General features: G+C 43.5%; 1 protein-coding gene and 3 non-coding genes across 4 annotated transcripts; all 4 read left to right on the top strand.

Moving 5' to 3' along the window:
* The first annotated feature begins 12,785 nt into the window (after nucleotides 1-12,785).
* On the top strand, nucleotides 12,786-13,067 carry LOC101785430 (auxin-induced protein 15A). Its single transcript, XM_004974437.1, has one exon. It carries the CDS (start codon nucleotides 12,786-12,788, stop codon nucleotides 13,065-13,067), a length of 282 nt encoding a protein of 93 aa, XP_004974494.1.
* A 530-nt stretch (nucleotides 13,068-13,597) lies between these two features.
* On the top strand, nucleotides 13,598-13,669 carry TRNAG-UCC. Its single transcript has one exon. It is a non-coding gene; the product is annotated as a tRNA-Gly (tRNA).
* Nucleotides 13,670-18,970: 5,301 nt separating this feature from the next.
* TRNAG-UCC lies at nucleotides 18,971-19,042 on the top strand. Its single transcript has one exon. It is a non-coding gene; the product is annotated as a tRNA-Gly (tRNA).
* Nucleotides 19,043-22,376: 3,334 nt separating this feature from the next.
* TRNAG-UCC lies at nucleotides 22,377-22,448 on the top strand. The gene has a single exon. It is a non-coding gene; the product is annotated as a tRNA-Gly (tRNA).
* Nucleotides 22,449-23,964: the final 1,516 nt, after the last annotated feature.

Below are 23,964 nucleotides of genomic sequence, written 5' to 3'. Positions count from 1 at the left end.
TTCTGGCCTTGGGTTTCTTCTTTATATAACTGAGAGATGGTGAAGCAATTGAATAGTTGAACCGGTAGACAACAGGAATCATTCTCATTTGTCAATTGTCATCAGGTTGTGAACTACAACAGAAGACACACAGCCCAAGAGGCATCCCTGATTGAGCATGATTCTGAGGCTCTCATGTCTGCAACTCTGCATTATTGGTGGCAAAATCGCCTGCACGCGTGAAGAGCGTCAAGATTAGAACCACTGCATCATGTCACGTCTTGGCTCTCTATTGCTTGATCATCACAGGTGTAGTCTCCTCGATGTTTCTCCAATTTTCTAGTGCATTAAGTGCAGGTGTTCAGCTACTGGGATAACCAGCTTCACGCTGTCATGTTGGTGTTGAGATAGCAGCAGCAAAGAATCCGCTGGAGAGCGTGCAATTTGTGCAAGCTGTCCGCAGATCTTCAACCCTCCAAAACATTCTGAGAAAAATGAAGTTCTTTTTAAGGGAAACAACAAACAAGAGTTGAAAAAGAAAGGGAGAAAAGAAGTTAGTTGTGTTGTATCAGCATAACCCACATGTTGTCGATCCTAAAAAAAACACATGTTGTCATGTTGCCACTCAACTTTATGGGCCAAAATGTTTATGCTTTATAGGTCCCTTTGGAAAGCATAAACTTTATGAGCCACTCAATAGGTTTATAGGTAATTTTTTTTAAAACAAAATAGATCTAATTGCTATGATGATTAGAATTTAATGATTAATGGCGGGATATTTCTGATTTTTGTGAGAATTTTCAGAATTAGTCTTTTTTCTGGCGCATCTTGTGAGAATTAATGTAAGGGCTCTAAAAAGAGCCTCAAATTAAGAATGGCAAGCTACAAGTGGCACCCCGATCTTGTTATTGATATAGCTTGCCAAAAGATAGAATTATTAGGCTAATGGCATGGTCTATCTTCTACACGACTTACACACGATCAATATGGTCATGATTTTGCACATTATGTCAATAGAAGACCATTATTTGTCTGCGATTATGAATTGTTCATGGGTATGCTTCCTGGTAATAACAGTTCTCTATCTATTAAATATCCTATCCTTAAGGAATTGAAATTCTTGTAATCTAAGCATAATACAACTTTCAGAAATCATAGAAGCTATATGAAATAAACTAAAATATTAGAAGATTTAAGGATTTTTCGACGAACCCTTATAATTACTATTCTCTTATAAACAACATTTAGTTCACTCTATTAGAGTCAAAGTATCAACACTTTGTTGACCAAACAGGGTCCATGGAGTGAGGCTGATGGGGGGCCTAGGCCCCCATAGCCCATACGCCAGATCCATACCACTTGTGTACATGAATATTTAACATGCAAATCAATGGAGAAAAATAAAGCCCCCCCTCCTCCCTAATTATTCATTTCCTGCAACTTAGCCTACCTTTGTTATGTTTCAGCTTCTCACCTGTGACCATCTGCACAAAATAGAAAAGAAACCGACAGAGGTACAAAAGGAGTCAAGTGAGTATACCTAAAAGTTTTATGATGGTTAATTATGTCTATTCCACGCTACAAGTGGCACCCCCGATTTTGTTACTGATATAGCCTGCCGAAAAAAAGTATTATTAGGCTAATGGCCTGATCTATCTTCTACACAAGTAAACACACGATCACAACATGTGGCTTCAATAGTGTAGCTCAAAAGCTTAAACGCAACATCGGGCACTGGCTTTTTCTTAGGGCAACATGGTCATTGGTTGCGCCAAGGGAGAATGAGGAAACTATGGATTGGTAAGATAAGATACGAGAGGAAATCGGTGATCTTGAACTTCAAATTTAAAGGTTAGTACGAAGAAGCCATTGAAGTAAGCTCGAGACATGCACTTGATGAAACAATGATATGCATTCTTTTTTACCGGAAAACTACGAGTGAGTTCCCCACATTGAGATTCATCTTCTATTAGAGAAGGTTCATATGTACAAGAAACAAGAGGCTACAAGAATATATATATATATATATATATATATATATATATATATATATATATATTGATATTGATGAGAGGGACCTCGATAAAGCCGTCGATTAGCAAAAGAGCAAATGGCAAGACATAGGTCGCAAAACAACAATATAGACTATAAAAGCTATGGGTGTTTTTGGTTGCTTAGGTTAGTTGCAGCCGGGATAATAGTTATGCATGGTCCAATGTAACCTGTGTTAGTGTAGCTAGATGCCATCTGTTTGGTTGGGTGGCTAACCTGGGTCAGACCAAGATGAATTCGTGTTTGGTTGATTGGCTAACAGTCTGGCCTGCATAACTGTGGGCTTTGCATCGTGTTTGGTTGGGCTGGCCAAGCCCAGTCGGTGACCAATGCCTCAAATGGGTGACCTTACCTACAACATAGAATACAGTTCGCACAACACACGTTCGCACAGCACAGAACATAGTTCGCACAGCATAGAACACACAGACAAACAGAATTCCAGCACGGCTTCAGCACAGAATAGCACAGAACACACAGACAACATGACACAATTTCAGCATAGCTTCAGCACAGACAAGTTCATCTCAAAAACCTGTGTTCAAGCACAGCACAGATAAGATTGATCTCACAAGTAACAGATTCAGCACAACACAATTTGCCTACTTAAGCTGCAAAACCTGTGTTCAAGCAAAGGAGTATCATCAAAGGAGTTCATCTCCTACAGTTTTCCTACTTAAGCTAGGATAGTCTGCAATTCCTACTTAAGCATGCAAAATTGATGATCACATCTTTCAAGTAGCTTTTCTTATGTCCACATGACATTTATAGAAGGTTATTGTCTTCCAGGTAGGTTCTCATCCACAGGTCCCTATCTTCTGGTGACATCTTCACAAACTGAATAGCAGTTGCTTTGTTTGCAGTCATGTGGTTCAAAGCTTTCATCAAGAGAGATCTTGGGAAACCTGGAGTGTTCATGCATCTTCATATGTTCCAGGTACACTTCAGTATGAGTAGCATCTTGCACAACAACTGCAAAACTCCAGATAGCATCAGTCATTGCATGCATCAGTGAAGCATCGTCTTCGCTTACCATCCTCTTCTTCTTCCCCCCGCCAACCTTGCCTCCAAAGCTTTCAGCATCATTTGTTCCTTCAGTTGGTGTCGTTGTCGTTACACCTAGTGTCATCGGCTTGATAAATGTAACTGAGATTGCGCTGCCTCTGTTCTTCTCTAGCACTCATGAGGGCATATGTGATGGGTGGTATAGTGAGACAACGGTGCCTGAACCTAACAAACATCCAAGTTGTGACTACAACAACAACAAGTGATGCACCCCTCAAAATCAGCCATCGGCATCTTTCAGCACCATCTATCCTCTAGAACAAAGCATCACATATATCAGAATCATGTACTACTATTTCATCAGTTGTGCTACAACATTTGAAAAGAAATGGATGCAAGTCACGGCTGCAACACCTAGAAAGATGCGCCTCCCAATGACAAGCATCAAGAACCGTGCACAACTACTCATAGTTTAACTAAAACAATCGGCCAGACATGAAAAATTAGAAATTTGTCGTCATTGACCTTGCTGCACCGCTCATACGTAGGTAACAAGGTAACAATTTAAGCATTACTGCTAGATCTATAAAATCAGTCTAGCATTGTACCATTTCATCAAGTAGATCTAATATTTCTCAAGAAGATTTCACAAATCAAGACACCAGTAACAAGTATCAAGAACCGTGCACTGCTACTCACAGTTTAACTAAAACAATCAGCCAAACATGAAATTTGTCATCATTGACCTTGCTGCACCGCTCATATGTAGGTAACAAGGTACCAATTTAAACATTACTGCCGAATCTACAAAATCAGTCTAGTATTGTACCATTTCATTAAGTAGATCTAGTATTTCTCAAGAAGATGAGCGCACAAATTCACAAATCAAGACACCAGTAAGCTGAACTCGCTCGCAAGAATAAGCAAATAAAATGCATCTCATAGGAAAGCATCACACACAGAAGGGAAATCATGCGGGAGTGACAAGTCTTGAGAGGTGAACTCGCTTACAAACCCGTCCAAGGAGCCGCTAGGAAAGCGATCTTACCGGATCGAAGAAGCTTTCAACCTTGCTATGGGAGGAGGAAGACGAACGGGAGGAAGCGATGGCGAGACGAGAGAGGATGAGCGCAGGACCCTGGTTGCGACGCAAATGTGAAGGGCAAGCGGTAACCCTAGCGAGGTAGGGAGATCAAGCTTGCACAAGTCAGGCCACCCGTGTCAAGGAGCTGGCCATCGACCTGCACAACTCGAGCCTAGCCGGCTGGAAATGACCGAATCGGCTGTATTAGCTGGACCTAGCTATCCCCCCTCGGGTGGTTTGGGCTGGGCTGGCTAAGTCCTCTAGCCAGGCAACCAAATTAGTGCATTGTGCATTGGGCTGGTCTGGTTGGGGGATAGCCACCCAACCAAACACACCCTATGACCTTTGGCATGAGACGCTGATAAAGCGAGCTATGACCTTGGTATAGACGGTAGATCAACGTAGAGTAGTCTGCGGATGGTGCCTGCGAGTTGGCGATCGAGAGCTAGCCATTCAAGACAAATATCGCTAGCGAAAGTAATAAGGGAAAAAATTATTGTTAGAAAAGACGCAGCATGCAGGTCCTGCATCTACAAGGGAAGTGGTACACCACATGTATACCCAGAGATCACAAAGGCGCACATGGTTCTGAAATGAAACGGCGGCCCTGATGATCTCGCAGCCCCTGGTTTCCGTCATCCCGGGACGGTATTGCTCAAGAACTCCGGAGCTCCAATAATCCAAGACGCCATGTGGTCTGCTCCGACCTTGATGGTCCCTGCTACACTTGCTGTTGTAGACTTGTAGTGCTGTTCCTGCATCAGCATCAGGGCTATAAACAATTCGGACAGTTTGCACACATGCTTGATGGCGGCCTTCAATCTCCTGCACTGCACATGAGGCCATGATATAACAAGGATGAGGTGGATGTGTATCTAGCGAGCACACTTGCATGAGCAAGTAGTTCTCCCTTGGCTGTTCGGCCTCTCTGCTATCATTCAGGCAGAGGCAGCCGTAAGCAACGACCAGGCCGTAGAGCATGGCATCTGTATGAGCTCTTCCCTGTGTCTGTGTGTGTCCTTTGGATGAGGGGCAGGGATGCTCTCCTTCTACTACTGCATCCATCCGAAAGATTGGATCGGTAGATGGCTGCTAGGCATGTGCACAGTGCAGCGTGTGACATGCCCAGCTTACCAAGACGAAGAAGTTGCTGCAAAAGTAGATGTTCTCCTTCTCGATTGCCTAGACCTTTCTTCGTAATAGAATTCCCTATTTGACACTGCTAAAACGATAGCTTCCTTTTTTAACCTGAAAATTTTGAACTTTCTTATTTACCACCGTGTCTAACTTTGCTTCCTTATTCGACACTACCGTCTCTTTTTAGCATTAACGGTGTTAAGTGGAAGGTAAAAAGACTATTTTGCCCCTCAGCATAACCAAAACTATATGCACAAGATCAAGGCAGTTTTGCCATCCATATTTCAGAAATAATGTGTGTGTATTTATATAATTCTTCCTATCATTTTTACATTTGCCAAGCAATTTAATTTTCAGAAAAATAACCTTGTAATTGGATCCGGCAACCACGACTAACGTCGCTTGTGAAGTGAAATGAATTGAAGAAAAAAATCATCCCAATTGATTGTAGTCTGAACTATTGTCAAGAGATAAATATTACAAATGGAGGCTTTCGATTTGGATCGACTTTGGAGTCCGTTGCTGCTAATCTATGTACTCGATACACATAGAAGGTCGTCAACGACAAGGAAGAGGAACTCTAACTAGCCATAGGAGCTGGTGCTGCTTGTTAGTATTGTAGGATAGGTGGTACGATCGGTTCCTTCGATCAGTTAGATCTTGGTCTAGTCCTTCGGCTGCCACGACGTCCGTTACGAACGTGCATGATGTATATGTATAAAACACTCGATTGCCTCTCTCACTGCTGAACCCGATGTCCTGCCGCCCCTCTGCAGCATTCTGGTCGTCAACGACGAGCTCAGCAAGTCCGTGCAGGCTCAGCACAGCAACAGCTGGTGGTTGGCGCTGAAACTCATGGACGGTCTGCCTCGCCACTCAGCATCTGCACTGCGCGCATTCCAAACCGCAGCGCTGGCTCTGGGCTCGAGCACGCCAACCCCACCAGGTAGCGCACCCAGCCGAGCTGCAGGTTCACGGCATCGAGCACGCGGGTCACCACCGACACGCCGCTCACGGTCACCTGAGTCATCCCTGTCCCCGCGCAGAGATCGGCCACCCGCGGCCATCGTCGCCCTTGTGCCGCGCGACGCGTGCTCCGCGCTTGGAGCCGAACGCGCTGCGGTGCCTGGAGCCGCGACCGCCTTCGCGCCATCCTCAACGCCCATGGAGCCGCCCCCGCCGTTGTTTCGATCTGGGGATGGGTGGGGTCTCGGCGAGAACACACTCAACACAGTATACAGGAGAAAGAGCCAGGCAGTTTTTTTTTTCACGGGATAAACGAACGCCTCGGATAAGAGCTGCTGCGGAGGGTATTTTCGTCCATTCAATCAGGTCCTTAAGGGAACTTAATGTTGGAGTTGTTCCAAATTCACTCCAGGATAAAGGCTGACCTTCCCGACCTTTTACACTTAGGGTCGGGCGAGGCGGAGAATCTCCCGACCCCGGGACTCGGGGCCGGGCGAGGCGGAGCGTCTCCCGACCCCTGGATTTTGGGGTCGGGCGAGTCGGAGCATCTCCCGACCCCAGGACTCGGGGTCGGGCGAATCGGAGATCGACCCTCAAGGGGTCAAGCGCATCCGACCCCAGGCTTGAGGTCGGACGAGGCGGAGTCCCAGGCGCACCCGACTCCAGGACGAAGAGGACTCAAGGTCGGACGAAGAGGAGTTCCATCCTATCACGGGACCGAGAGTCCGTACCGCTCAATACCCCCTGTCTGGGGTGTCGGTACTATATATATACTAGCACCCTTGCTAGGGTTTTGTACCGAGAGTCAGACAGAAGAGATAGAAGAGAGAGAGATCTTCAGATTCTCTTGTAAGCCGCCTTAGGCGTGTAACCCCAAACTCTTGATATAGTGAGATTGTTGACGGCTGGTGCCCGTGGTTTTTCCCTTTCACATTGAAGGGGTTTTCCACGTAAATCGTGTGTCTCCTTGCGGTTTGATTCTTTACTTCATATTCCATACGCCGTTCGTTCATAACAAGTGGTATCAGAGCTTTGGTTGCTGTTTGGATTTCATGTCGACGTCGATGAAGTTTGATCTACCGTTGCTGAACTACGACACGCGGTTCTCGCTATGGCAAGTCAAGATGAGGGGAATTCTGGCGCAAACTCACGATTATGATGAGGCGCTGGATAGCTTCGGGAAGAAGACGAAGGCCGAGTGGACTCCAGAAGAGATCCGCAAGGATCAGAAGGCTCTTGCCTTAATACAGTTACATCTTCATAATGATATTTTGCAGGAGTGTCTGAAAGAAAAAACTGCTGCAGAACTATGGCTGAAACTGGAATCGATCTGTATGTCCAAAGATCTAACCAGTAAGATGCAGATGAAGATGAAGTTGTTCACCCTGAAGATGAAGGAAGAAGATTCAGTGATAAACCACATCGCTGAATTTAAGAAGATCGTCGCCGATCTAGTATCAATGGAGGTGAAGTATGATGATGAGGACTTAGGTCTTTTACTGTTATGTTCTTTGCCAACTTCGTATACAAATTTTCGTGACACCATACTCTTGAGCCGTGATGAACTAACCTTAAAGGAAGTTTATGAGGCTCTCCAATCAAGGGAGAAGATGAAAGGTATGGTGCAGAATGACAGGACGTCGTCCTCCAGAGGCAATGCTTTGCTTGTGAGAGGCAGAACTGATAACAGATCCTCCAATGATGATGGAAGAAAAAACTATGAAAGACGAGGCCGTTCAAAGTCCAAGCCGCATGGTAATAAAAAATTCTGTGTTTATTGCAAGCTAACAAATCACAATGTTGAGGATTGCAGAAAAGTACAGAATAAGGAGAAGAAGAAAAACAAGTCGGCTGGTAAGGTCTCTGTTGCTGCTGCCGTGTCTGATGAAGAATCTGGAGATAGTCTGGTGGTATTTGCCGGTTGTGTTGCTGGTCATGATGAATGGATCCTTGATTCCGCATGTTCATTTCATATTTGCATTAACAGAAATTGGTTTAGCTCTTATAAGTCTATGCCGAAAGGAGATGTTGTGCGGATGGGAGATAATAGCCCGTGTGATATTGTGGGGATTGGATCGGTTCAGATCAAGACACATGATGGCATGACACGCACTCTGAAAAACGTCAGGTACATACCAGGGATGTCCAGAAATCTTATTTCATTGAGCACGCTTGATGCAAAAGGTTACAAATATTCTGGTTCGGATGGTGTTCTGAAGGTATCAAGAGGTAATCTCGTCTGCTTAAAGGGTGATCTCAATTCTGCAAAGTTATATGTCCTTAGAGGGTGTACTTTAACTGGTTCTGATTCCGCTGTTGCTGCTGTTACTAATGAGGAACCTAGTAAAACTAACCTTTGGCATATGCGTCTGGGACATATGAGTCACCATGGTATGGCAGAATTGATGAGGAGAAACCTACTGGATGGCTGCACTTCGAGTAAAATGAAGTTTTGTGAGCACTGTATTTTCGGGAAGCATAAAAGGGTACGTTTCAACACTTCTGTTCACACCACTAAAGGTACTCTTGATTATATTCATGCGGATTTATGGGGTCCTTCCCGTAAGCCCTCGCTTGGTGGTGCCCGTTACATGCTCACCATTATTGATGATTACTCTAGAAGGGTGTGGCCCTATTTTCTGAAACAGAAAGATGATACCTTTGCTGCTTTTAAGGACTGGAAAGTCATGATTGAAAGGCAAACTGAAAGGAAGGTGAAATTGCTTCGCACTGATAATGGTGGAGAATTTTGTTCGCGTAAATTTAATGATTATTGCAGATCAGAAGGTATTGTAAGGCATCACACCATACCCCATACTCCACAACAGAATGGTGTGGCCGAACGCATGAACAGATCCATCATATCCAAGGCCCGTTGCATGCTGTCTAATGCCAGGATGAGCAAGCGTTTTTGGGCTGAAGCTGCTAATACTGCCTGTTACTTGATCAACAGGTCGCCTTCTATTCCACTAAATAAAAGAACTCCCATTGAGGTATGGTCTGGAACGCCTGCTGATTACTCACAGTTGAAAGTTTTTGGATGCACTGCATATGCTCATGTTGATAATGGAAAATTGGAGCCTAGAGCTGTTAAATGTCTTTTCCTTGGTTATGGTTCGGGTGTCAAAGGCTATAAATTGTGGAACCCGGAAACAGGAAAGACCTTTCTGAGCCGAAGTGTTATTTTCAATGAATCTGTGATGTTTACCGATAGCTTGCCCTCAGATCAAGTTCCAGACAAAGACCTGCAGCGTATGCGCATGCAGGTGGAGCAAGCTCGCGATGATGCTGATAATCCCGACCCCTTGGACTCAGGGTCGGATGCGCCAGACCCTTTGACTCCAGGGTCGGCCAATGCTCAAGCGCCAGACCCCTTGGCTCCGGGGTCGGCTGTTGCTGATGCGCCAGACCCCTCAGTCTCGGGGTCGGCTGATGCTCATGATGATGTCCAGCAAACTCCAGAGGAGGATCTACCCATTGCTCACCGCAAGTCCAAAAGGACAGTTGCTCCTCCTACCCGTCTCATTGAAGAATGTAATTTGTCTTACCATGCTTTGAGTTGTGCTGAACAGGTGGAGAATGTTCATGAGCCAGCAACCTATAAAGAGGCTATTCATTGTGATGATACTGAAAACTGGATTTCGGCTATGCATGAGGAGATGAAATCTCTTGAGAAGAACAGTACATGGGAGCTTGTACCTTTGCCTAAGAATAAGAAGGCCATCCGCTGCAAATGGATCTTCAAACGAAAGGAGGGTTTATCTCCAAGTGAGCCTCCAAAGTATAAGGCAAGGTTAGTTGCTAAAGGCTACAGCCAAATTCCGGGTGTTGACTACAATGATGTTTTCTCTCCAGTGGTAAAACACAGTTCAATCCGCACTTTCCTAAGTGTTGTTGCTTCACATGATCTTGAGCTTGAGCAGTTAGATGTGAAGACTGCGTTTTTGCATGGAGAGCTCGAGGAGGACATATACATGGACCAACCAGAAGGTTTCATAGTGCCTGGCAAGGAGAAATATGTGTGCAAGTTGAAGAGATCCTTGTATGGTTTGAAACAATCCCCTCGACAGTGGAACAAGAGGTTTGATTCATTTATGTTATCACACAGTTTTAAAAGATCTAAGTATGATAGCTGTGTTTATGTCAAGCATGTTAATGGATCACCTATATACTTGCTGATATACGTTGATGATATGCTGATTGCGGCCAAGAGCAAGACTGAAATCAATAAGTTAAAGAAGCTATTGAGTAGTGGTTTTGATATGAAAGATCTTGGTAGTGCTAAGAAAATTCTTGGTATGGAAATTAGGAGAGACCGAAATTCTGGTTTGCTCTTCCTTAGTCAACAGAATTATATCAAGAAAGTTCTTCAGCGTTTCAACATGCAAGATGCCAAGGCTGTAAGTACTCCTATTGCACCTCACTTCAAGTTGTCAACTGCTCAGTGTCCTAGTACAGATGCAGAGGTCAAAGACATGTCAAAGGTTCCTTATTCTAGTGCTGTTGGGTCCTTGATGTATGCCATGGTTTGCTCTCGCCCAGATTTGTCATATGCTATGAGTCTTGTTAGCAGATATATGTCTAATCCCGGCAAAGAACATTGGAGGGCAGTTCAGTGGATTTTCAGATACCTCAAAGGCACAGCAAATTCCTGCTTAAAGTTTGGAAGAACTGATGAGGGTCTTGTTGGCTATGTGGACTCGGATTATGCTGCTGATCTGGACAAGCGAAGATCACTCACAGGCTATGTGTTTACTGTTGGCAGTTGTGCTGTGAGTTGGAAGGCTACTTTACAGTCGGTTGTTGCTTTGTCTACTACTGAAGCAGAATTCATGGCGATTTGTGAAGCATGCAAAGAACTGATTTGGCTGAAAGGTTTGTATGCCGAGCTTTGTGGAGTGGAATCTTGCATAAGTTTGCACTGTGACAGCCAAAGTGCAATTTACCTCACTAAAGATCAAATGTTCCATGAGAGAACTAAGCACATTGATATCAAGTATCATTTTGTGCGTGATGTGATCGAAGAAGGTAAGCTGGAGGTATGCAAGATCAGTACTCATGATAATCCTGCTGATATGATGACAAAGCCTGTTCCTGTCACTAAGTTTGAGCTGTGCTCAGGCTTAGTCGGTTTAATTGGATAGTCCAAGAGACTATTGTTGGCACCAGTGGTTTTTCTTGTCTTTGTTCTGTTCAGGATGAAGGGATGTTGATACAAGATGAATTTGTCTCAAGGTGGAGTTTGTTGGAGTTGTTCCAAATTCACTCCAGGATAAAGGCTGACCTTCCCGACCTTTTACACTTAGGGTCGGGCGAGGCGGAGAATCTCCCGACCCCGGGACTCGGGGCCGGGCGAGGCGGAGCGTCTCCCGACCCCTGGATTTTGGGGTCGGGCGAGTCGGAGCATCTCCCGACCCCAGGACTCGGGGTCGGGCGAATCGGAGATCGACCCTCAAGGGGTCAAGCGCATCCGACCCCAGGCTTGAGGTCGGACGAGGCGGAGTCCCAGGCGCACCCGACTCCAGGACGAAGAGGACTCAAGGTCGGACGAAGAGGAGTTCCATCCTATCACGGGACCGAGAGTCCGTACCGCTCAATACCCCCTGTCTGGGGTGTCGGTACTATATATATACTAGCACCCTTGCTAGGGTTTTGTACCGAGAGTCAGACAGAAGAGATAGAAGAGAGAGAGATCTTCAGATTCTCTTGTAAGCCGCCTTAGGCGTGTAACCCCAAACTCTTGATATAGTGAGATTGTTGACGGCTGGTGCCCGTGGTTTTTCCCTTTCACATTGAAGGGGTTTTCCACGTAAATCGTGTGTCTCCTTGCGGTTTGATTCTTTACTTCATATTCCATACGCCGTTCGTTCATAACACTTAACTGAATCATCTAACGGATGGACGGAAGTGTCAAATAAGGAATGAAAGTTTGATTACACTAACTTAACTAATCATCTAACAGATTGGACGGAAGTATCAAATAAGGAATGAAGTTCGATTCAGTAAGTCCAATCAAATAAGAAATGAAAGTTTGATTCAGTATAAGCTCAAAATTTATAGGGTCAAAAAGGAAAGCCCTTCATTTTCACGGTGTTAAATAGGAAATTTTTTCTTTCTTTTCTTTTTTCGGAGAGCACTGAATTCCTAAAGGGTGTCTCCATGCCGAGGCTCAGCTTAAGTATGCATCCATGGCTATCATCACCACTCTTCAGTTCGCTCGCTCTAGTCGGCGGCGGGTGCTGAGAACGAGCCCTCACCTCACTTGGACACTTCACAGGCTTAGCTAAGCTCTCAATCATTCTTGATTGGCTAGCTAAAGCTTTTGTTTTGTTTTCCTTTTCTGGAGTGGCACTGAATCCCTAAAATGGTTGGCTCCATGCCGGTGCTCAGTCAGCTATAAGTACGCTGCCTTGGCTGCTTCAGTTCACTCACTCTCGTCGAGTAGAGAAAAACTAACAACAGCAACAGCTCAGAGCTAGCTCAGTGCTCAGTAGCCAGTGCATTCTTCTTGTTCAGTGATTCTTTGTGTTAGAGAAAGATCCAGAGAGAGAGGCAGAGATCGATGGCGGGGAAGCTGGGGCATCTGCTGACGAGGCTGCACCTGGCGAGGAGCCGGTCGTCGCCGGCGGACGTACCGAGGGGCCACCTGGCGGTGTACGTCGGGGAGGGGCGGAAGCGGCTGGTGGTTCCGACGGCGTGCCTGAGCCACCCGGCGTTCGTGACGATGCTAAAGCGGGTGGAGGACGAGTTCGGCTTCGACCACCGGTGCGGCGGCCTCACCATCCCCTGCGCCGACGAGGGCGACTTCGCCGACATCGTCGGCGGCGTGGACGGGCACCACTGACGACGATGATCGTCCACTTCTTGGACAGTTTTGCTTTTCTTTCTGAGCTAAAGTTGGGGGTTATTGATTGTTCTTGCTAAAATGTACTAGCGATTGGGTCCGCTTGGACCCTGTAAAGATCATGCTAGCCGCGCCATGGTTTCTGTGTCCTTTGCAATGGGAGTAACTAATTCGATTTGAGTCTGTAGCAAAAAGTGAACCTGACTGAATTGTGCAAGGATCCCAAACCTGAATTGTGCAGCACATCACATAGGCATCAACGGAATAAGATTATCCACAGTGCAAGCAGAGCAACGGATACATGCTTTCGGTTGTGCTTGGTGGCTAAAACTTGAGTACTGTTTCTTGATTGATTGAAGCAAAAAAAAGAAAAGAAAAAGAAAGGCTGCATTTTTCAGTTGCGTGAACAGCAACTGAAAAATTGGCGAAACACACATCCATGAAGATCGACTTGCAGAGCAACGCATGATCTTTCAGTTGCATACAAATCTAAAATGAATATAAACTTTGCTTAAAAATATCACAATCATGCGTTTGTAGTCCAACGGTTAGGATAATTGCCTTCCAAGCAATAGACCCGGGTTCGACTCCCGGCAAACGCATAATTGATTTTTTTTCCAGCTTTTCATCTCAGGCTAACCCATGGTCCCCGTGCTGCTCGTTTTGCTATGTTGCTCAAGTGATTTATCAATCTTTCTTCCCCGTTTTCATTGGTTAATAAATCATGCTGCTCAAATTCTTTCTTCTCTCTCTAGCTGTTTGCTCAAATTCTTTCTTCTCCCTCAAGTGCCCCATTTTTTTTGGGTTGAGGGTTATTGATTCTTCGTGTGGGATGAAGACAGACTAATAATGTACTTGCAATTGGGTCTGCTTGGACCCTGTAAAGATCATGCTAGCCACGCCATGGTTTCTGTGTCCTCCGCAATGGGAGTAACTGATTGGATTTGAGTCTCTAGCAAAAACTTTACCTGACTGAATTGTGCAAGGATTGCAAACCCGATGTAACTCAAGAGAAGGAAGGAGGAGCATCAACATAATGCAGTCTTTCAACATTCTCCTCCTGTTTGCACATACAACAAAGACGTCAAGCAGACACTAAAAATATGTTGGAACGCATACAGCAGCCAATGAAACTCTAGCAGAATAGGGAAGAGTTGAGCAGCATGTTGATTGTTGGGAGCTATGTATGATCCCCGCGCGATTGCGCAAAGCAGAGGTATTAATGCAATTCGTAACGACAATTCTAGGGTATAACGTACGTCCGTACCTCTCGGAGCTCTGGCACTGGATATCCCTGCAACTGAGGTCCCAGAGAATTTCGAATTATCATCAGTCCGTGAAGCACGCGGCAGACCTGCAAGTCCGCAACACTTCGGTTTTGGCGAAACCGGCGCCGGAGAGGAAAGCGTCGCAACTCTGGAACCCTGAAATCGCAAGCGCTGCGACCGACGCATGCTTTCAGATCTGCTTGGTGGCTAAAACTTGGGGTAATAGTTCTTCATTGCAGGGGGGAAGTGAGGAAACAAAGACTGCATTTTTTTCAGTTGCACGCACAGCAAGTCAGCAACTGAAATTTGGCGAAACACACATCCTTGAAGACTTGCAGAGCAACAACGATCTTTCAGTTCCAAATTTGGCATGAGATATTAAGCTAACTAATAGAATAAATTTTCACAACCAAGCGTTTGTAGTCCAACGGTTAGGATAATTGCATTCCAAGCAATAGACCCGGGTTTGACTCCGGGCAAACGCATGGTCGCCGTGCTGCTCGTTTTGCTGTGTTGCTCAATTGTTGCCTCATGTTATAAGTTCAGTTTCTTTAAAAAAACATTGTAGAATTAGGTTCTAGCAAATTACAAATGTTGATATTTTGAATTGTTGAGGCCAAAACAAATTTATTAAAAATATTTTTCATTAAGCATTTCGAAGGTAATACATACCTTCCTCCATCCCCGCATCCTACCACACACCCCCTTATACATCCCTCCATCCCCCGCATCCTACCACACACCCCCTTAAGGCTATAACTCCTAGACGTGGCCCGTGCAATGTAAGACAACTACGGTTCACTAGTGCCACTCGATCCTCCCTCTCTCTATATATCCTATAGCACATGGCCCCAAATCAGGGTCTCGGGCCTAGCTGCTAGGTACATACTTGAGGCTTACAGTCTCAGTAATGACAAAGGACTAGGCCTACTGCTTGACCCAGTGGGCGAATCGGAGGAGCACCACTATGCGTGTGCGCTAGTACCCACCTCAGGCCAAGATTTTTCTTAATGAGCCCTACTAGCTAGCAAAAAGGCACCACAACAAAATGTTTGTGGAGGTAAGCATGAGTTCATATGGGTGATGGGATGTTTGCAGTACATTAGAAGAGAAGAAAATGATATGGAACAGGGTGGGCAAGCTAAAATTGATCAAGAGAAGGATTAGGAGAGTGGTACAAATAATGAGAAGATGATCAAGAAAAGACACGTGGAATAATAAGATAAAGAATAAGAGATGCTTATGTAGAAGCAAAAGGCTCGAAGATCAAAGGACAAGTAATTTCAAGGCAAAGATGAAGTTCTAATTAAAAATATCTAGGATGGTGATCATGATATTAAAATTGGTGCTGATATGGAAAACTTATATATGAAAAAAAATATCATTGCTCCCCTTTGTGGACTTGTAATTACACAAGAGAACCATTCTACAGTTTCTCAAAATAGAGGCACACAACATAGAAAGCATGTTAGTGGCATTCATGGGACCAAGGAGAAATTAGGGAACAAAATTAAAAAAACAAAAGTGAAATATGCCCATATGAAATTGCAAAGGATGATAAACAAAGGCATGGGTCCCCACTTAAGATTTATAGCAATTCATATTGTCAATTTTATGTTATTATCAAAGATATTATAAATGCTAAATTTTATGTAATTTTGTCTTTAATGAGATTCGAGGTATGCCACCTAAGGCTATCATAGAATTTGGTTATCACTAGAGCTAGAATATTTTGTTTGACAAGTACGGTAATGGATTATTTCCTTTTATTTCAATGAATGTAGAAGATATATAAAAAACTTTAGCACACTACTAGTGGATGTGTAGATCATAGATAGAATATTCTTATAAAGAAAAACTAGGGCTTTATGGACTGGATTGATGTATTTCAAGGTTGAAATAATTGCATTGTAAATGGGCATCAGATCTATACTCACGCATTCTTTATTCCCCTTTCTAACAATGCACAATGCATGGTCAATGCTATTGGGCTCATATTCAGTTGATACAGAGACAATATTGAAATTTATTAAATCTTGTGTGGAGACATCAAAGATATAAATCAGTGGTATAATATTGCCTAGGGAAATATTTATTTGAAAAGGTAGCATGGCTTTAGAGTCTATGATAATGGCATAAGAGGACCTGAGCAATGATGATTTTTTTATATTGATGATGATCTTCTCTTTAGAGCTGAAGTTATTTGCACAAATAATGTTATTTTAATCCACTATGCCAGAAAGAGCCTCTACGGTTGGTTCAAAAATGATTGTATGACTTTGATTAAATGAGGATATAAAATATGTAACTGTCATGTAAATAAATGATCGTACAAATCATGGACTAATGATCTGACAATAGAGATCATATTACTATAATTTTTGCACCCTACATCCACCAATATAAACGATCCAAATTATTACCCTCGCTTTATAGCTACATCTTCATGTACTCACCGAGTTTTTATGTGGGTCAATACTTTAAACCGCAGGTAATAGTCACTAGCCATATATAACACTATTGTTGAACTTTCGATCATACATGTATGTGTAGAAAAACAATTTGCAAACAAGTTCAAATATCAAACCTGGTGGAGGGACAGAAACATAAAATAAGTCAAAGGATGGTCAGAGTTGGATTGAGATGCTAATAATTTGCTTCAAAGTTTTTTTCAAAGTAATTTAAAACATAGGGATCCCAATAGCCACCATCGTGGCCTGCAGCCTACCATTGACTAGGACAAATGTTGTTTGTGAGGTGAAGCAGCACGTAGGTTAAATCTGTAGTTAATTCTTGATAAAGTTGAGAACGATGTGTAAAACTATTTGAAAAGGTAAAATATTGAGTCAACAGTCTCATGACCCCATGAAGATAGACCTCCCTTTTGCACTGAACTTTTTCCTTCGAATCGTGGTAGGTCATAAAAAGGGACATGTATCCTATTTGTTGCGTGCCAGCCTCACTTCAATTTCTATTTGAAGTTTTGATTGAGAGTGTACTTCTTTAGTTATTACTTTTGTGTCTAAGTTTCTTGTCCTTTTTCATTTAATACTATACTCACATACTCCCTCCTTTTTAAAATATATAACATTTAGGACAAGCTAATTACTTTATTTTTGGACTAATTAATTTGTCATAAATGTCATATATTCAAAAAAAAAGAAAGGAGTATTCTCTTGTTGTGTTCATTAATTTTGACCAATATATTTTGTCAGTTTAATATGATATGAGTAGCAAATGATATTGGGGGTGGAGCTCCACATACCATGCCAGTGGTGAATGGCTATGTAACTTGAACGCATATAGTTTTTTTTATCTTTTTTCCTAGAAGTGGCATAACTCGGTTTCTTTTGCAGCATCCATATGTAATTATCTTTATGTTTTATTGCAATTATGTTAAGACATGAAAATTCTTGTATTGTCTGCGAGTAGCACTGAACTATGATAGGTATATACCATGCTATTAAGTCAAAACATTTACTTTAGCATTACATTAATTGTAGTACTTTGGTGTTGAGTTAATATTTTACCAATAAGATTATTACTAGATAATAAATGGAGTTTTCTCCAAATCAAGTGGATCCTGTAAGTTTTGCATCAGGTCGCGACAGGACCGCGACCTGATTCAAGGATGAATGAGTTTTTTTTTTTGCAAAATAAAGATGGGTGAGGGTGACAGGACTAGGATTGATTCAAGAAAATAGAGGGATTTTTTTGTAAATTGGTATGATGGAAAAATAATTGTTATTGTATTAGCCAGTGACCTTCACAATAAATCGTTCAGCGGAAAGTCAAATATATATGTAAAACCTGCTCTCTATGCAAAAACTACTCCTCAACTAATGGAGAATTAGTTTAAATCTATGTTATTATTGCTTTTATCACTCAACAACAAAAGTGTAAAAACTCACTAGTGTGGTGGTTGGTCACCAAGTAGGGCTACCAACCAACTCATGTCCAAATATGAATTGGTTCTCCTCTCTTCTCTGCTTGAGGCCCCGTTTGGATACACAATGCTAAACTTTAGCACAGTGCTAAACTTTAGCACCCTCAAATGGAGTGCTAAAGTTTAGCACTTGGGGTTGTTTGGATACAGTGCTAAAGTTTAGCACATTGGGTGAGAAATGACTACATTGCCCTCATTTATGACTGGCTTGGGGAAAAGTGGAGAAGAGAGAGAGGGGGGCAGCAGGGGAAAAAATGGGCTTGGGACCACTTTTAGCACCCATTAGCACCTTTTAGCACCCCTTGGGTGTGCTAAAGAAAATGGGGGTGCTAAACTTTAGCACACCCCTTTTAGCACTCCTGTTTGGGAGCCCAAGTGCTAAAAGGTGCTAAAAAGTGGGGTGCTAAAGTTTAGCACCCCCTCTCCAAACACCCTCTGAGTCGCCTTCTCTAGTGATGATGAGGCATGCTACCGCGGTCCATGCATTGACCACTAGAGAATCTCTTAGGAGTAGCAGCTAACCACAACTACATGTGCTGTCCTGTTAACATGGCATTGAATCGGAAGTAAGTGTGCTGGACTACTGGCACTATGTTTTAAACATAACTTATCTTGAGCTATGGTATGATATTCCAAATTTGGCTGCCAGTTACGATTGTAAGGTAACTGTGTTCAAAACCTACGTGCAGGCGTTTGTAGTCCAACGGTTAGGATAATTGCCTTCCAAGCAATAGACCCGGGTTCGACTCCCGGCAGACGCATGTTTTTTTTAATTTTTTTCCCTGGTCTGAATGTGAATATAAGTAGATAACTATAACTCGATATTGATCATACTGATCGAGTATCTTTATTCACCAACAAGTGCATTCTTTCTGGAAAAATAAGTGCTGCCTAAAAGTAACTTTTGCTATTTCCATCAATAATCTTATACATGGCTAATCTGTAATCACTTATTCGCCCATGAGTAAAACAAATTCATGCTTCCATCTTATGCTTCACCAATTTCCTTCTCGGCAGAGAGACTGACTGCCAATGGATTCAGCAGTCGAAGGAGCTTCGTTCACTGACTCTGCCAGCTGATTTCGAAGCAGCATTTCCATGTCCGGGGTCGTCGCGCGGCGGGCCAAGTCAGTCAGGAGGACAAGGGGCGGTGCTTACGTAGGCAGCCCTGTGTTGCAGCTCGGCGAGCAAGACGACCAGGTCTTTAATTAGGTTCATGCCGCCTACTCTTCCCATTCCAAATTTTAGTTCGTTTTGACATTTGTAGGTACATCTAGATATAGTCTATATCTAGATGCATAATAATATCTATGAATCTAGAAAAAACTAAAACGATCTACAATTTGAAACGGAGGGAAATAATGAAACGCGCGCATGAGACCAGGCCGGGAAGATGTTGCTCCCTTGTGCTTTCATAGAGCCATGTACTGGAAGATAAACAAGAAAAATACCTACGTGCAGTGGAAGAAAAAGGATAGCTAGAAGATCAAGGGAATAGGAATAGTTTCAAGGCAAAGATAAAGCTAAACTTCTGGTTAAAAGATTTTAGGAGGCAAGCACATTTGTAGAAGGGCTAGCTCCTACATCCACCCAAGTGCACTCTATACATTTCTATGGCATATTGTGTGCCCTCTACCCGTTGAGAGCTTCAATCATGCCCGCATGTATCATTTCCGTGTAGGCACACGATGATTAGAATTTTGACAATACGATATCTTTTACTTACAAAAATCAAACTACATTATTGTAGTTGCACGTACGATATCATCAGGTGGGTGGGAAACGAACATCGTGCATAGGCTTATGCATCGAGAAGAGAGATTGGGACGAACCGAAGATGAGTCTCCGGCGGCGGTTCCTGCACTTGGTGGCGAACGACGGCGGCTGCTACTCCTTGCGCCGCATCGACATGTCACGCCTCTTCTTCGCCCGTGCAGCGACGGAGCTCGACGGCGGCGGCGGGGCAGGAGCCGTTGATCTCTTGGCGATGCCGGACGGCGGCCGCCTACCCGTGCAGTGATGTTGAGGAAATGTTGTCTGTCTCTAATACCTTGTTCAACTCTGGCATTGGATTAGAGATGTTGGTGAAGCCTCCCTGCAAGTACTTTCTTAGTGGCTGCGATATCAATAGCTATAAGTTGCTGAGGGGATGTGTGCCACTTGACATGCATAGGGAGAGTACAGTGATTCTGAGGAAGTTGGTCGAGCAGCAACCATGGTCGCCACCGCCACCTGCAGAACTTGAACCTACTAATGAGGATACTGAGCTTCGACCATCGCCGTGGCCGTCTTTGAACTTAGCTGAGGGACTTATTGTTGAGTGGTGTTTCAGTTTTCAAAAGAAACCTCCATGTCTGCCCCAAAATTTTCACATATTATATGCCTGCTAAATTGGTATTATCCGCAGAAATCATGATGGTGTTGGCCATGAGTCTGAGGTGTGCTAATCTTACTATGGGTGTCAGATTAATTCTCCAAGCTATTCGCATAAACATTCAGAATAGTGGAGGTGTGATGGTGGTATTCTTTGATCAAGGATGTATTGTTGAGGCTGACGTGTTTGCTTCTTTGGAGGTTAAAGAATCAGTGCAGTTTTGCTTCTATGGAAGACTATTTGAACAACTGGTGTTGTTGTCTCAAAGACTGTTTGACTTGAAGCCATGGCCACCTCCTCAGATACATTCCGCTGTGCTGCACTTGTTTATGCAATGGATACAATTCAAGTTATGGAACATAGTGTTTGCTAGAGGAGATCAGAAAGTGTTACATTTGATTTGTGAGCTCTCAGACATCTCTCCTTGTTTCACCATCCCATCTAAACAGCACACTCTCTATTTCTGCTCTGAAAAATTGCTACAATCTTCTACTGCGATCTGGTGCTATGTGCTGAATTTTATTGGTGACCGTGGAACAATTCTATATCAAAAGCAGAAAAAATATGGTGAGATGTTCATGACATGGCATTTTCATGCTCAAGTGCTTCCAAGATATCTGTTGGTTGAGTGTGACCTCAAGTCTATGATTGCAAAGCATACTAGAAGTACAACTGAAACTTCCCAAACTACAGGTGATCCTATTGCAACTGACTAAGATTCTTACGCAAGTTCAGAAACTATGGAGGATTGAATGGTGCCGGCTCTGCCCACATCAAGTGTTCCGTAAAGAAAATGTGGAAGAAAAGCAGTTGTTGAGTTTTCGTTTACTCGATACATCAGTTCTTGTTTGTTCTGTCAGGCTATTTCTTGGAGCAGCAATGGTAAGACTTGAGCAACCACGTGGCTTGAATTCTTGCTACCAGAATTGTGATAGGGACTAAACTTTAGTATCTAAATATTCGATGTGACAGAGACTAAACTTTAGTCCCATGAACCAAACAGGCTCTAAATTAGCCATCTCACGGTTTTAAAAAGCTCTGAAGAATTTATTTTTAAGATTATAGTAATTAAAAATATGTAAACACTGTACCCTGCTGCTCCACACGCATACACATATGCACGTCTTCTGCAGACGCGTGAAATTTGCTCCAGGTACGATTTCTCCTGTACCAATTTTGCTCTATTGATACAGCCACTCTAGTGGCATTACTCCTCTCGATTTTGATCTAGTGCCATAGCTCCTCTCCCAATCCAAATGCTTATCTTCCCTTCTACTTCATCTATTACAAATTACTACTTGTTTTGACTTTTCTAGTGTATCTAGACATAGCGTATATCTAAGTTATGTATTTATTAAAGTCAAAACGAATAGTAATTTATGACGGAATGAACAGTTTACAAATTGCCTTTTGGGCATCATTCTTCTTCTTTTTTGTTACCAATTTTAAGCATTGAGTTTAGTACTGCTATTTGACGTATGAGAGTGATGTTGTAAAATTCTGGCCATATTCTTCACGGTCATGAACTTTTATAGATATAAAATGTAGAACACCAAGAGGTTGGATATAAACTCGAGGACACACTGAACAAATGGTTGGTTTTGCCACGGCCGTCAAGAACGCAGTAAACATCGCTAATAAATTTGATATTATAGTTGAGCTGTGGTTTAGTATAGATTATATTGGATTATATAGCTTCCCTGCAACATCCGTGCATGCAAGCGTTTGTAGTCCAACGGTTAGGATAATTGCCTTCCAAGCAATAGACCCGGGTTCGACTCCCGGCAGACGCATGCCGTTTTTTATTTTTTACTTGTCATTTTCCTCCTCTTCATCTCTTGATAATATTTCTGATTGCCTTTTACTCAAAACTTTCTGTCACAAATCTTTTGGTCAAACAATTAGCTTGAATCTATGCTGAAACTCGGGATTTAGAGGTCACCCCTACTTAACCCCCAAAGAAACTGGACTTTTGCCGCTTGTACCGACGATTTACGCTGGATGAATGCATTGGCTTCACTGCTAACCCTTCTAGGGGGGAAAGGTCAGTGTACTCAAAACTGATTATTCAAAATATGCTAGTTTTCCTTCTCTAACGACGTCCGCTCAGCAGCTTAATGCAGCAAATCATTTTTTAGAAAGGGTGTGTTTGGTTGCATGCATCACATGATGCATGCATGGATGATCCTGGATGGGATGGTTCAACCAATTTGCTTGTATCATATGGTTCACTCTGGGTGTGTTTGGTTGCATGCATTACATGATGCATGCATGGATGATCCTGGATGGGGTGGTTCAACCAATTTGCTTGTACCATATGGTTCACTCTAATTAGTAGAATAATGTATTAAGTGGGATGGCCTCATCCTGGATAAGTTGGTCCAATTCATCCAACCAAACAAAAGGATCATTATTATTTTGAATCATTTCATACATGAATCAAATGATACAACCAACCAAACACACCCTCTAATTAGTAGAATAATGTATTAAGTGGGATGGCCTCATCCTGGATGAGTTGGTTCAATTCACCCCACCAAACAAAAGGATCATTATTATTTTAAATCATTTCATACATGAATCAAATGATACAACCAACCAAACACACCCAAAAACGAAATGCTAATGCACTAGCTACTAAAGCGTTTCAGTACTAGACTTACTTACTAGTTCAATAATGCAACTGCGCCCACTTGACGTCCCCCATTCTCCATGTCCGCACCCATTTCACGAGCGCAGGTGATAAACAAGTTGGCCGGCCAGAACCAGAAGCGCTAGATCGCAATGCACTCGATCTCGCCGGCACGCCACGTGGCCTTGCCGGAGGAGGCGAAGACCCCGATCAGGATGAGGCATCCTAGCAAATTGGCCGGAACGCCGCGTGGTCTTGCCGGAGAGACCAGGTGTACGTACTCGATCTACGCATCACCGGCGGGTCGTCGGCACGCCGCGAAAAACCTCACCGTTCCGGATGAGGCCGCACGCACATCCTGAGACAATCCCCTGCCACAGATCGATCGATCGGGGAATGCCATGGTCCAGGCTCCCGATGGATCCCTGCATGCTGTGGCCTGTGGGTTGTCGTCGACTCGTCGTCGAGCAGCTCTGCATGAATCCCTGACGCGCGCATCCATCAGGTGTCCTTTGGGCCCTCCCCTGTCTGAACTTTTCCTCCCAAACGACCCCTCCTTATCTTTTAATTTCCCGGGCCCGTACCATGGCTAGCACATCTGATCCGCCACTGACTCCATCATATCGCTGGCGCGATCCATCGAATGATTGAGGCTTCCTGCTCGCAAGTGATGCAAC

The sequence above is a fragment of the Setaria italica genome, chromosome VI (assembly GCF_000263155.2).
Source record: "Setaria italica strain Yugu1 chromosome VI, Setaria_italica_v2.0, whole genome shotgun sequence".
In the NCBI taxonomy this organism is placed as follows: Eukaryota; Viridiplantae; Streptophyta; class Magnoliopsida; order Poales; family Poaceae; genus Setaria; species Setaria italica.
Note: the sequence above shows the minus strand (reverse complement) of the source record. Positions and strands in the feature narration are given on the sequence as shown.